The sequence below is a fragment of the Panthera tigris genome, chromosome A2, assembly GCF_018350195.1.
Source record: "Panthera tigris isolate Pti1 chromosome A2, P.tigris_Pti1_mat1.1, whole genome shotgun sequence".
NCBI classification, from domain to species: Eukaryota; Metazoa; Chordata; class Mammalia; order Carnivora; family Felidae; genus Panthera; species Panthera tigris.
This window is the reverse complement of record NC_056661.1, coordinates 58,781,330-58,796,753: the sequence shown is the minus strand read 5'-3', so window position 1 is coordinate 58,796,753 and position 15,424 is coordinate 58,781,330. Positions and strand designations below refer to the sequence as shown.

The following is a 15,424-nucleotide window of genomic DNA, read 5'->3' as shown; positions in this document are numbered from 1 at the left end:
TGTCTCCAGAACGAACCGTCAGAAGTCACAGTGTATCCCTTTAGTCACTGCTGGAGAGGATTCGCTAATGCTTTTTCTAGAAATTTGGTACCTCCGTGGCCTACAGCTTTCTATTTTTACACTATCTTTTTGTATCACTGTTATGTCAGTTAAAAAAAAAAAAAAAAAGTGAACCCTTCTATTTTTTCCTAAGCTCAAGAATAGTTTGAATACAGAAAAAATGTTCCTTGAAGAGTTGAGGAAATTTACATGTGAATCTGCGGTCTGTTGTTGGAGAATGAATTGTCCTCAGGCAATGTTTTCTCTGATAATTCAAGTCAATTCTGGTCATCTATATTTTCTTAGAATATACTCCCTTTCATCGAGATATTTAATATGCTTACCACTAATTTGTATATTGAATTTGTTTTCTCTTTTCTCTTCCTGTAGTTGTATTTCTTTTCTCACACCTAATGTTACATAGTTGTATGAATTCTCTCTCCTATTCCCCTGATTGGATTTGCCAAAGGTCTACCTACTCATTTGCATTTTCAAATATATTGTTGGTGTTTTTCATTGATTCTATTTTGGGGAGGGTGTTAACTCATTAATTCCTCTGTGTGTGTGTGTGTGTGTGTGTGTGTGTGTATGTGTGTTGCCTTGTACAGTCTCCCTATCTGGTATTGCTTTGGTTTTCATTTCCCTGATATATCTTTTCCCACCTATTTACAAATTTCCCATCAATTTTAAATTGGAAAATTTAAATTTGCCATTTAAAATTTTTAAACTCCTATATTCTCAACAATTATCTCTTTTTGTTTTAGCTGTGTGTCCTGCAAAAGCACATGGATGAGTTCTGTCTATGCAACTTGAGACGCTGACTCATTTAGCTTTATTCTAATATGTAGAAGACTGCCCTTATGTCTGCCATCTTGCTTTCTGGGTTGTTTTTTGTTTGTTTTAAGTGAGTTTCATGCTGTTTCTTTGCACATTTTCCTGTTCCCTTTTTCTTGGAAGTTCTATATTCAATTTCTGATCTGGAAATTATGTATACATTTTAAATTTAGTTTAATCCATATTTCTCTGCCAACATCAAGAATGAAAGCATCTAGAACATTCTCCCAGACCAAGATTTCAGCATGTTTTCATTTCCTTTCTCTTACCCCTTAATCTATGACTTGTCTTGGCCATTCCATGGAGCCTATGCCTAAAAACTAAGCTCTAAATTCCATGTGATGGCTGGTTAGGTATTTCTTAGTGTAGCACCTTGAAATTAACTTAGAAACATTCTGTATGTGGAACTTTGAGGAATCTAATACAAGATTTTACTCACTCCAGGAAACTAGGAATATTAAGCCCTTAGATGAGTTCAGGGACATAATCTGGCCCTTTAGGGGGGTAAAGTGGCATAAACATCTGCCCCGCTGTCCCTTCCTGAAAGTGCAGAGTCCCAGCAATGCAGGGCAGTGTGCACGGACAGGGCTGACACACCAAGAAGTTCTCAGCTCGTGGGGAACCCTGCCTTGGCGTGTCGCCTGCACACAGCCCTGCCCGGCTGTCCCCATCACAGGCCACCTGCACAGTTCCATCCTTCATGGCCTTTCTCCATCTCAGGGTGTTTGGTGTTTTCTCCCCACTTGGCCATGATTACCCAAGTAACTATCTAACTGCAAATCTAAAATGTACCTAATTCAAACCCTATTCCAACTCATTTGGCCTTTTCTGCAGCATTTCCCTCCACTTCGTTCTTGGCTGAGACTCCCCATGCCTGGAGTCTTCCCTTAAAAATCTAGGGTCTCCTGGCTTCCAATGACACACCTCTCCTAGTTTTCCTCGTCTTCCTCGCCCACTCCTTATCAGGATCCTGTCTCTGTCTTCTGTTCTTTTCCACCCAGAGGGTTTCCCTGGCCCCTCTCAGCAATTCCTAAGACTTGAACCGCCACCTACAGCGTGGGTGGCAAACCCAGGCCCTGCCCAGACCTCGCTCAAGCACAAACTGTCCCCAGATAGCGAACTCCACCAGGATGTTCCACAGCAGCCCAAGGTGGACAATCCACACAAGATGCAGAATTCAGGGAGCAGGAAACTTGAAGGTGAAGACGACCCCGTGGCTAAACTATCAAATGCAGACACCTCATTTTATCTACAATCAGTTGGCCCTGGAACTGGACCGAAAGCTCTCCGTGGAGCTGAGCATCTGGGGAAATCTGTCCGTGAAGAGTCTGTCCAGCCACAACTCATTGTGCTGAACTCCAACCACACCTGGCCACTAACTCACATTTGCCCGTGTTTTCCAGCTCGGCCAATACACTACATTGTCACCCAGTCCCTCTTCCTGGATTCCTTCCTCTCCTTCACCCTCTACCCCACCTGTGACCTGGGGGGCCTGGCAGAATTACCTGCAAGGACATGCTCATGCACACATTTCTTCAGTCAAAATCTCTGGGGAGACAGACAAATCCTTGAAATTTTTTTTAATTCCATATTTGTTATTCTAAAGCGACAAAATCACCGATGCACTCCTAGCCTGTCAATTCCAGGCCTTAAATCCTCGAGATCCACCTCATATTCTCCTCTAGGTTAGGCAACAGCATCCCACCTCACCTCCATGTCTTTGGACCTGCCCCCCACCCCCCACCTCCAGCCTGCTAAATTCCCTAGTGCCACCAGAGGGATCCAGAATCCAAACTGTGGTTCAGGTTCCTCTCCTACAGACACTCGATGGCTCTCTTACTACCTTTGGAGTCAATCCTCACTCCTTCAGATGGCACTGAAGAGCCTTCACAACTGCTTCCCTGTAACCTCATTTCTGCCAGCATCCCTCCCCCATTCTCCACGCCAGCCATTCATTTATCCGCCAAGTACTCCGTGTTTTCTCACAGCTCGGCAGTTCAGAGCAAGCTGCTCCCTACCTTCAACGACCCGCTTCTCTGTGGCCCTCAAGATGCAGCTCAAGGGTCACCTCCTACACCTCGGACTCTTGAGGCCTTGAGGCTACCTTAAGTGCCCCTGAAGGTAATGCTCAAAACCTCACCATGAATTACAGTGCATGGAATCGCTTCTCTTCTCTTCTCTTCCAACAGACTGTGGTCTGCTTAAGGGCAAGGAGCCGTATTTTCTCATATCTGTATCCTCAGAGCCTACCCCGTAAGTATTTATCGCACGAATTTGGTTTCCATCTTTCATTAACCAAAGACATATATAACCACTGGTAAAGTAGAAAATGTTATCACAATAATGGATAAAATTCAAACAATGACCCTGGCTGTTCTATTCTCTTTATACCTAAAGGAAATCTGAAAATAGCAATTATTCTCTCTCATGTTCTGCAAAGGGTCTGAGATGGCTGTACCTGTCACAATCCCTCCCTACGCACCAAGGCCCCTGACAGCAGGGCCAGGCTTAAAGCAACCACCCCTGATGCCCCTGTGCCAAAGCGGGGTCCTAACAAGTGTTCATTAAATGAATTTCAGACTCAACTACAGTAATATAAATCACAAGCCTTTCTCTAAGAAACTCATTCTATCAGGGGACCTGGATGGCTCATCAGTTAGGCATCCGACTTCAGCTCGGGTCATGATCTCATGGTTCATGGGTTCGAGCCCCGCACTGGACTCTGTCCTGACAGCTCAGAGCCTGCTTCGGATTCTGTGTCTCGCTCTCTCTGCCCCTCCCCTGCTTATTCTCGCTCTCAAAAATAAACATTAAAAAAAGAAAAAAACGCATTCTGTCTTCTTTTCTCCCAATCCAAATTTTTATATACTATTACCCACCTTGTTGACCATACTCCCAGCCAAATTTCCTGGAGTCATTTAATGCCTGCCCCAAAAGGGCAGCTTGATGCATCAATTTCTTAGGAACACAGCCCACATTCACACAAGTGCCGCCAAGACCTAAGAAAGAAAAGAACAGTTTTAATGTTTCCTCTGTGTCTGTGTCGGCATGTGTGTGGTTTTACATATGTACGGAGCAGGTGTTGTTGAAACGTGGAAATGACACACTCAGATGGTTATAGGGCCAACCTCACACCCCACAAAAACATACACATGATTGGGGCGCCTGTGTGGCTCAGTTGGTTAAGTGTCCGATTTAGGCTCAGGTCATGATCTCAAGACTCATGAGTTCGAGCCCTGCATCGGGCTCTGTGTTGACAGCTCAGAGCCTGAAGCCCGCTTTGGATTCTGTGTCTCCCTCTCTCTCTACCCCTTCCCAGCTCACTCTCTGTCTCTGTCTCTGTCTCTCTCTCTCCTTCAAAAATAAATAAACATTAAAAAAAAAAAACATGCACATGATTAACTCAAACTTTTTAACTGAGTCTATGAAGGAGACCAGGGATGAGCAAAAATACAAATGTACAGGGGCGCCTGGGTGGCTTAGTTGGTTAAGCATCTGACTTCGGCTCGTGTCATGATCTCATGGTCCATGAGTTCGAGCCCCGCATTGGGCTCTGTGCTGACAGCTCAGAGCCTAGATCTTGCTTCAGATTCTGTGTCTCCCTCTCACCCTGCTCGTACCCTGTTTCTCTTTCTCTCTCAAAAAATAAACATCAAAAAAATTTTTAAAAATACAAATATACATATGAATAGTCTTCTGGGGAGAGAATCTAAAACTTTCCTTTGAATCTGACCCCTAAATGGATCAGAGCTGTATTAGATTAATTAGATGGATACCAGACCGAGGGTTGGAACCCCAGCTTCCAGCCCTTATTCTCTGGAAGTCTGACTCCTTCTCTGAGCTAACATTAGGTCCACTGCAAGCTCCCCGGTGACACTACTCTGAATCTTGAACGGAACAAACAGGCCATGCGGGAGTGCTTCAGTGCAGGGCACGAATCAGAAAATTCTGTCTTTGATCACAGTCTCTCTTCTGGTCATCAAGAGAAGTAGGACATTTCTGGACAGGAGAGAAAGAGGGAAGAGGGCAGGAGGAGACAGGGAGAAAAAAAAAGCCAGGTACACACACACATTTTTTAACATCCACATGTTACAAGGAAAATCAAGACAGATTAGCTTTACTGTATGAAATTCTAGGCTAAAATTTTTGAGTACATTTGAATTGTAAACACGATTTTCACATTTAAAAAATATTTTTTTTAATGTTTATTTTTGAGAGAGAGAGAAAGAGAGAGAGAGTGCGTGCAAGCGGGGTAGGGGCAGAGAGAGAGGGAGACACAGAATCCGAAGCAGGCTCAAGGCTCTGAGGGGTCAGCACAGAGCCCGACATGGGACTCAAACCCACGAACCGTGAGATAATGACCTGAGCCGAAGTCGGATGCTTAACCAACTGAGCCACCCAGGCGCCCCATTCACATTTTGTCAGGGTTCTGGCAGGAAACGGATGACACCCTCAAGCTGGGAAACAGAGGAGAGTTTATAGAGAAATGATTACAGGGGTGTGGGCACGAAGAGTGAAGAGGGACAGAACAGCGGACCAGAGCCAACCCCACATGAAGGGGCAAGCACACTGAGCGCGTGGCACAGCCCACAGAGGGGCGGCCGTGAAAGGGGAGGTGGCCTTCCATACATCTGCAGCGACCACCAGGGAGGGACCAGCAGGGACGGAGTCAGGGAATGAAGACCTTCAACTTCCTCCTTCTGTTCTCCTCCCATGACCACTAACTGGCTGAGCCAGGGGACAAGGCTGCCAATTCGCCAGCCTTCTGGGGCACAGAGCAGGGTAGAGACACGGAGAATGGATCTGACACACGAACGGAAAATATCCAACACAGAATCTGTGTGTTCTATGAAGATGAACGTTCTCATCTTTAGCTGGAAGCCCAACGTGCACTTTACTAAGTGACCTGGACAATCACACACACACACACACACACACACACACACACACACACACTAACCGGACTGACCGTCCTGCCGCTAGGAGAGCAGCTATGAAATTGACACAGAAACACAGACCAGTGTTAAGGCAAGCTTAGGTCAGCACCACATGGTATAAATACACGGTGACTGCAACTAAGTGAAAACGTTAGCACAGGTGTGCAAGAATTATTACAGCACGAGTGTTGGAATATTGGAACCATGGAATTCTTTCTTTTTGCAAAATGTTCCTTAGTGATTTTTGTGTTCCCTCTCCCAATCACCACATGTTAACTATGAGATCTTAGATGAGTTATTCAACCTGACCGAGAGTCACCTGCCTCACCTATGAAACAGGCCGGTTGTACCTCTTGAGACTGTTATGAGGATTAACTAGATTGAAGAAAGCCAAAGATGTATGGAAACAGCAGAAAACAAGTCACAACGACAAGGCAAGAGCGCTTACCCCAGGACGTGCCCTGAGGTGACGGGACCACAAAGTCTAGCACCATAACTTTCTTTCCCAAGATGGCAGCTTCCTACAAGAAAAAGGTACAGATAAAGGTCTCGTCATTTTCCTGACAATCCCCCAATTTTTCTCTCCCCGAAAGGAAAAGACTATGTAAGAACACAGCCTTTACTTTTTATTATCACAGTAAAAGCTTGGACTGTAATGTCAAAATTGGCTTTTCTAAAGCAGGGGAAGGGGGCCCCTGGGTGGCTCGGTCGGTTAAGCGTCCGACTTCGGCTCAGGTCATGATCTCGCAGTCCGTGGGTTCGAGCCCTGCGTCGGGCTCTGTGCTGACTGCTCAGAGCCTGGAGCCTGTTTCAGATTCTGTGTCTCCCTCTCCCTCTGACCCTCCCCCGTTCATGCTCTGTCTCTCTCTGTCTCAAAAATAAATAAATGTTAAAAAAAATAAATAAATAAAGTAGGGGAAGAAGTGCTTATGGCAATCGCCAGGAAAATTATCTCTGAGTTTCATTATTTTCATACCTGAGCACACGCAAGGCCACCAGAACCGCCCCCAATGACAATGAGGTCATAATCATATGTTGAGTCTTCCTGAAGGAGCTTCTGTAACAAACCACTCTGATGTGCCTACGGTGTAATCAAAGGAGAGAGTATGGCATGACCTTTTAAAAATCTGTTTCTTTGTACCCTATGTTTAATCAGCATGGATTGCTTTTCTAAAACTCTTAGAAACAGTCTCTAATTGGACTTTAAGATACAAAACAGATGAACATAAGGGAAGGGGAGCAAAAATATAAAAACAGGGAGGGGGACAAAACATGAGACTCTTAAATATGGAGAACAAACAGAGGGCTGCTGGAGGGGTTGTGGGAGGGGGGAGGGGCTAAATGGGTAAGGGGCTTAGGGAATCTACTCCTGAAATCATTGGTGCATTATATGTTAATTTGGATGTAAATTACATAATAAATTTTTAAAAAGCACAAGAAACAGTCACTAATTTATCTAACTTTGAATTATAAATTTATCTAGATGGTATTCAAATAGGGTTCAACTAGATAGAATGTATGCCAAGTGCATACATTTTTTGTTCATTATCACCTGACATCTAGACATGTGTCAAATAACCCACAGGTCATGGCTTTTTGTGAGATGAGGTCATGTTCCTTGGTCTAACAATCAAAATATCATAACCCAGTACAGTAAAATATAAAATAGCCAAGCATCATTTTTCAAAATCCTCTATGTTCTGTTCACCTGTGGTAGGCTTTATTTTGAAACTCTTCTGCATCATCAGCAGCAGGATATACACTTTACATTTTTACCTGGTTTCTCATGATTTGACCTAAATTTTGCAGCTTCTTAGTAACCTTCCTATACAACACAAAATTTTGCTTTTTCTTTCAACAGTGGTCACAAAGGCTGTCTCTTGCACAATGTCTCTTGCTTGCTTGGCCTGCCTTTTGAGCAAAGTAGCTTGGGCGAGGGGTGCCTGGGTGGCTCAGCCAGTTGAGCGACTGACTTCGGCTCAGGTCATGACCTCCCAGTTCGTGGGTTCAAGCCCCGCGTCGGGCTCTGTCTGACAGCTCAGAGCCTGGAACCTGCTTCCGATTCTGTGTCTCCCTCCCTGTCTGCCCCTCCCCTGCTTGCACTCTTTCTCTCCCTCTTTCTCAAAATAAGTACACATTAAAAAAAAAAAAAGTAGTAGCTTGGGTGAGGTTAGATGTTCAATGTGTGAGGTAACAACAGTTTTCTTTATGTGAAGATGGGAGCTCCATCCACAACGCTGGCTTTAGGCACACCAGGTGGCACCAGCTCATCCTGGGAAGCACAGTGGAAAAGCTACTTAACGATGGGACTCAGCGCGGGCCACACGGCCCCCGAAGGATGGGTGTCCCTGGAGGGGGACATTTTGGCACATTCTAAGAAGGACTCCTCTGGCTTCCTGACTTCAAGCTGCCCTTAGGAAACTGTGAATCCTAAGCATCAGCCATGCAAGGCAGCTCCTTTCATAAGAAATGGAATTGATGGGGCGCCTTGGTGGCTCAGTCGGTTAAGCCTCTGACTTTGGCTCAGGTCATGATCTCACAGTTTGTGAGTTCGAGCCCTGCGTCAGGCTCTGTGCTGACAGCTCAGAGCCTGGATCCTGCTTCAGATTCTGTGTCTCCTCTCCAAACCTTCCCTGTTCATGCTCTGTTGCGCGCTCTCTCTCTCTCTCTCTCTCTCTCTCTCAAAAATAAACAGTAAAAAAAATTTTTTTTAAGTGTAATTGAGAACTCTACGTTCCAGATTCATCTTCTGACATCTTCTCCAGGTTACAAGTGGCAAGACCAGCACTCCCGTAGGTGTTTAGGGATCTCTAAATTAAGGTACATACTTCCATGGGAACTGGGTGATGGCTTCTGGGACTAATGAAGCAGGTTGTTAATAGATAACAATGCTGATCATAGATTAACATACAATGCAGACAATCTATTTTCCCAAGAAAATGTAATTTTAAGTTACAATCTGAAATAGAAGTATTTAATCACTGACTACTACCACTTATATACATACATAAAAACTATAAGGGAACAGGATTTTAATAAAAGTAAGCAGTTATAGAATAAGGATCTAACTTAAAAAGAAACAGCAATCTGGGGGGCCAGGGTGGCTCAGTCGGTTAAGTGCCAGACTTCAGCTCAGGTCATTATCTCACAGTTTGTGGGTTCTAGCCCCGCATCAGGCTCTGTGCTGACAGCTCGGAGCCTGGAGCCTGCTTTGGATTCTGTGTCTCCCTCTCTCTTTGACCCTCTCCCACTCGCTCTCTCTCTCTCTCTAAAATAAACATTAAAACAAAAATGAAAAAAAAGAAACAGCAATCTCATCTATCACTACTTTCAAGATGATCTGAGAACTCTTACACGCTTTTCCATTTTACAACTTCCAAAAGACAAATGAATAGACTCCTAAAAGCCATTCTCACCCCTTTTGAATAAATGTGAAAACAAACTTTGAAGAAACAGCATTAAAAACATATAATACTATTATTACCTGGAAAGTTCGATCGCATCCACCCATATGCACTTTATTCACAAAAATATTGGGCACAGTTCTCTGATTAGTGATTTCTGACAGCACTTCTTGAACATTGGCCCCATCATCTGAAGAATAAAAACTTAAATATGTAAAAACATTGAAAGGGTTCCAAACTTTGGGGAGTTGAACAGAAGTGTTACAACACCAAACGCTCACATGCACACAGCCATAAAAGGTCAGTATTTACATATTTATATATTATATAACTTCACAAAATGATGACTCAAGAAGAGGAAACACCCATGTATTTTCAAAGGAAACAAAGAATAAAGGAAAATCTATAAATTCATTTAAAACAAATCCTTCTAAATTAGATTTTGATGCATTATTCAATGGCCATGCCAAGACAAATAGGTAAGAATCCTCTTTAAAGAGCAAATATCAAGATATAATCTGCTTCAACTGTAATAACTCAGAAAATACTTCCTATAATTGCATGTGAAAAATCTTTATGACCCACAGTCCAAGTGTATCCTCCACCCCGAAAAATAAAACAAGGCCACGACTACCTCTGACTCCCCTATTTGGTATACGCCGTAGAAAAGTCTCAAAGATTCAGGAACATCTCACTTGTTAAGGAGACATGGCTAAGAGGAGTTGGTGAAGTCTGGTGGAGGCAGAAACCAAACTGTTTTCAGTTCACCACCCTGGTTCCCACCCTTGCAGACCACATGTGTAAAGTGCTCAGTTAATATTAGCTGGATGGATGAGAGATGACAAGAATTCAAAAGCGTAAAGCTGAAAAGTTCCTGTGTTTCCCCTCATGGCTAATACAATCAGGAAGTAAGGGTAGTTTCTTTTCATTTATAACAGCTTAATCTATTTTGCCAGAAAGTTGGCAGATACTTATGACATGCCTTGAAGGGTTTCAAGGTTAGCCGTTTATACATCTTCCTCCTGCTCCCTTCCCTCAAATATGAAAAGCATATAAAAAAAAAAAAAACTAGGGGCGCCTGGGTGGCTCAGTCGTTTAAGCGTCCAACTTCAGCTCAGGTCATGATCTCACTTTGTGAGTTCGAGACCCATGTCAGGCTCTGTGCTGACAGCTCAGAGCCTGAAGCCTGCTTCGGATTTTGTGACTGCCTCTCTCTCTGCCCCTCCCCTGCTCACGCTCTGTCTCTCTCTCTCTCAAAAATAAATAAACATTAAAAAAAAAATCTACACCCAATTATTTGTCGTGTAGTGTTCTATATTCTGCATGGTTGAATGTAGACAAAGACGGCTCACCTAACCCAAAGAGACAAGAGTAAATTGAACTGAACAAAGCAAACGGCAGGTATTTAGTCTTGTTGATGTTTATTACAAACAAAAGTATACACTACCCATCCTACTTACCAACTTGATCAAGTTCCAAGATATTACACTGAACGCCCAAAGAAGAAAACAGTTCTTTAACCTGTAACAAAAATGTACCTGGGTTTTACACTCAAGAAGATTCAACAGAGCTACAAAATATGGCATACAGGTGTTCGAAGTAGATGTCCAGTTACCTAATCGCAGTCAAAGTAGTATTTTAAGGTCCCCTTTTCACCGTCACTTAACACCCTTCCCGCCCTCAGCCCTCCAGAGAAAGCCCAGACGTTCCACTTCCGGGACAGAGGCACTGGGAGCTTGGCAGAACCGCTCCCTGGTGAAACACCCACAACTGGTGAAAACTACTAAAGAAACAATCATTTAAAGTCTCTGGGAATTGTCCTAAGGGCACACAGCAAATGAAGCATTTAGTCAAGCAACTCTGGTAGATCAGAGTCATGACCCGCACCCTCCCGCCCCTGCTCCTAGGTCAGCTAGATAGAAGCTCTATTTCAAGTGTGAACAAGAAAATGAGGCTCCCTAATCCCTGAAATCCCTGGCACCAGAAGGGGCAGGCCACTGGCACTTCTTAGTCTCCCCACCGCTCGGAGTGGCAAAAGCCACCATTCGTGGAGAGTGTGGCTAACGACACAGGGGCTCCATTCCTCCCTTCTTTCACCCAGCCCCCACTCACAGATCAAAGGCTCTACCCCCGGCCAAAAATACTGTACAGCAAGGATTCGGGCTGGGAGAGGTAAGCCAACAAGACCAGAGGCTATAGTCCGCACCCAGAACCCCGCTCATAAAGCAGGGTTGTCACGCCAAGAGAATCAAGTCGCTGTCCCACCCCTAGGTCTGGAGCAAGGTCTCAGAGATTTTGCCCAGGGGAAGAGGTAACCTAAGATCAGAGAGGCCAAAGCTCTATCCAAAAGAAAGGACTTTATTTGAAATAGACTGGGGGGGGGGGGGGGGAGGGGGGTGGCAGGGAGGTCAAAGTCTAAAGGCACTCTTGAAAACAATGAAGATTCTGGTGGTAAGAAAAAAGGAGAAGGCTGGTAGCTTCCTGAGAATAACAGACAATTGCAAGCCAGCAAGTTTACCAAAGAAAGCCAAGAAGCTTTGGCCAATAGCCCCTCTAGGGTCAGAATGAGTCACAAATAGGCTTCAAAAACTACCCCTGCAAAGGGGCCCAGACCTCACTGGACAAGAGCGTGGACAAGGCTTCGGCTCAGGTCATGATCTGACTGTTCGTGAGTTCAAGCCCCGTGTCAGACTCTCCACTGTCAGCAAAGAGCCTGCTTCGGATCTTCTGTCCTCCCCTCTCTCGGCCCTTTTTCTCTCACACTCTTTCTCTCTCTCTCAAAATAAATAAACATTAAAAAAAAAGTTCACTGGCGTGCCTCAACATAGATTTAAACTGGCAAAAGAAAATAATTAGCATACTGGAGGATACATCAATAGAGATTGTGCAACCTGAAACCACAGAGAAAAAAGAAGGGGGGAAAAATGGATAGTGTCAGAGAAACATGTCAGAGAAACTGAGCACACCAACATATACAGGGTGAATATGAGAAAAAAAGAAAGAAGAAGGAAGTTTTTTGAAGACACGTCTAAAAATGTCCCCAATTTGATAAAAAACAGTAATCTACATATCCAAGAAGTTCAACAATCTTAAAGTAAGATAACTTAATAGGAAACGGGTCAAAGATCTACAGCAATGAAGTGTATGCCCAATGAAGAAAACACCGAATTTAAAATGGCAGAAAATCCTGCGGCATTTTTAATGGCCCGTAAGTCACCCACTCCTTGATGTTTCAAGGCACAATAAGAGGTGAGCAGCAGCCTGGGCCCCAGGTCCGTTCCACAAAATGGGGAGAGCACACAGCCCAACTGTGCATGTTCTAACTCAAGGGCTGCTTTAAGGATCGGTCTCTGTGATGCCTAACTCAGAGTTCAGATGGTCAAAGTGGCTGGGATCTTAGGCTAGTGGAAGCCATGAGGAGCAGTGGGGGTTACTCACGAAAACTGAAAATGGACTACAAATCTGCAGACAATTGGGGGCAAGAAATTACAGGCAGGAGACTACAAGATAACAGCTAAGGTCCCAAGTAGAAGCAGGGGAAAGATTCTTGAGGAATTTCACACACCTTAAAGATTTTTTTTTAAGTGTATTTATGTATTTTGAAAGACAGCGAGAGAGAGAAAGGGAGAAAGAGAGAGCGTGCACCCACGCACAAGCAAGAAGGAAAGGGGTAGAGAGAGAGGGAGAGAGAGAGAATCCCAAAAAGGCTCCATACTGTCAGTGCAGAGCCTGACATGGGGCTCGAACTCACAGTGAGTTCACGACCTGAGCTGAAATCAAGAGTTGAATGCTTAACTGAATGGGCCACCCAGGTGCTAACATACTTCAAAACAGCCCTGTATAGGGGCGCCTGGGTGGCCCAGTCAGTTGAGCATCTGACTTCGACTCAGGTCATGATCTCATGGTTCACGAATTTGAGCCCCACGTCGGGCTCTACGCTGACAGCTCGGAGCCTGGAGCCTGCTTCGGATTCTGTGTCCCCCTCTCTCTCTGCCCCTCCCCTGCTCATGCTCTGTCTCACTCTATCAAAAATAAACATTAAGAAAACCAAACCAAAACAGCCTTGTATACAGGAAAATTGACCCCACGTGTGAAAAGCACAGACAGGTCCAGGGAAGACAAATGTCCAGAAAAGGCCTAAAAAGATGGCAAGACTTCATGCTGCACTGATTAGTGAAGTTCTCCCCCAGCATGAAGTCAGTCTGCAAAGACTATGACAGGTAGCTGTTTTATGCTGAATTTTCAACTAAAGATCATATGGATACAAAGAAATAAAAGAACACGACCCATTCAAAGGAAAATACAAATCTCCAAAAACATCCTGAACAAATACAGCCTTCAGATTTACTTGACAAAGACTTTAAAACAACATTTTTTTAATGTTTTATTTATTTTTGAGAGAGAAACAGAGACAGAGACAGAGACAGAGGCACAGGGAACAAAGAAAACAGACAAATTGGATCTCATGAAAATTAAAAACTTTTGTGCATCATAGGACACTATCAACGGAGGAAACTGTTGAGTTCCACTTGCAAATCACACACCTTGTAAGGGATTCACATCTAGAGTATATAGAGAACTCCTAAAAGTCAACAACAACAAATAACTCAATTTAAAAACTTGACACAGCACTTGAATTGACATTTCTCCAGAGAAGATATTAGCCATTATCAAATGGCCAATAAGGACGTAAAAAGATAGCCATCAGGGAAATGCAAATCAAAACCACAATGAGATGCCACTTTGTGCCCATTAGGATAACTATTATCAAAACAAAAACAAAACAAAACAAAAAACAGAAAATAACAAGTGTTGGCAAGGATTTGGAGAAACTGGAAACTGTTGGTGGAAATGTGAAATGGTGTGACCACTACGGAAAACAGCGTGGTAGTTCCTCAAAAAATTAAAAACTGAACTACCATATACACGATCCAGCAATTCCCATCTCCGCGTATATACCCAAAAGAACTCAAAGGAGGGACTCAAACATCAATTTGTACACCCCTGTTAACAACAGCAACATTCACAATGTTGACAAGTATCCGTCACTGGAGGAATACATATAATGGATTATTCAGAAAAGAAATTCTCTCAGGCTACAATGTGGAGGAACTTTGAGGATGCTGTGCTCAGTGAAATAAGTGAGTCACGAGAGGGCATATCTTGCATGATGTCACTTATATGAGGCAACTAGAGTGGTTCAATTCATGGAGAGGAAAACAGAATGGTGGTTTCCGGGGCTCGATGGGAAAGGCAATGAAGAATTTAGCTGGGGAAGATGAAACAGGTTCTGTGGACAGATGGCAGTGATGATGGTTGCACAGTAATGGTTAAAACAGTAAAATTTATGTTATATATATGTTACTGCCCCCCACAAAGCTGACAACGGATGTATGAAATTTTAACACACAAACATATGGATTCAGGACTGGGGAAACATGGCTTAAAGTTAATTTGGGGAAGAAGTTTAAAACCTCAGGGCGCTTCTGTGGGGCACCCAGGTGGCTCGGTCAGTTAAGCATCTGACTCTTGGCTTCAGCTCAGGCCGTAATCTCACAGGTTGTAAGTTTGAGCCCTGTGTCCGGCTCCCAGCTGGTAATGCGGAGCCTGGTTGGGATTCTCTCTCTCTCCCTCTCTCTCTGTCCCTCCACCACTCATGTGTGTGCGTGCTCTCTTTCTCTCTCTCTCTCTCAAAATAAATAAATTAAAAAAAAAAAATCAGGGCGTTTTTTCCACTGTAGTTTGGGCCATTATCCTAACAGTAACGTCTCCACTCATCTAGCTGTTTCCACAGTCTACTCTTCATACCATTGCCAGATTTCAAATCACAGACCTCTTCACTCTTCCCAAAAGACTGAGATGACTCTGCCCACATCAAGTCCACACTTACCTAGGAGCATTTTAAGATCTCCTCCATATGACTTTAAATGTAAATTTCCAGCCATTTTCCAATTTACTCTCCTGATTCCTATCATATCCCCTCCGTTCAGCCACACACTAATTTTCATTTCAGCATCTCCTACTTTTGCTTATACTAATTCTTTGGCTAGATGCTCTTTTTTACCTACAGATATCCAATGTATCTCTCAAGAAACAGCTTACATACAATTTCCTGAAAATTTTCCAATCCGCCACACAAGCGATTATCTTTGCCTCTCATTCCCTTTTTTTTTTTTTTTTCAGTCACTTCTTGCAGGACAGGAGAGCTGG

The 15,424-nt window shown here is 43.8% G+C and overlaps 1 protein-coding gene across 1 annotated transcript in view; it reads right to left on the bottom strand.

Annotated features, from left to right (window-relative positions):
• TXNRD3 (thioredoxin reductase 3) overlaps positions 1–15,424 on the bottom strand; it is a 79,357-nt gene that overhangs the window by 42,574 nt on the left and 21,359 nt on the right. The window contains exons 3-7 of the mRNA XM_007097388.3: positions 10,675–10,735; positions 9,295–9,404; positions 6,787–6,891; positions 6,259–6,331; positions 3,753–3,872 (exon numbers count right to left, since the gene is read on the bottom strand). Of these exons, the coding sequence (XP_007097450.2) occupies positions 3,753–3,872; positions 6,259–6,331; positions 6,787–6,891; positions 9,295–9,404; positions 10,675–10,735 (469 nt within the window). The remainder of the gene's footprint in view (positions 1–3,752; positions 3,873–6,258; positions 6,332–6,786; positions 6,892–9,294; positions 9,405–10,674; positions 10,736–15,424) is intronic.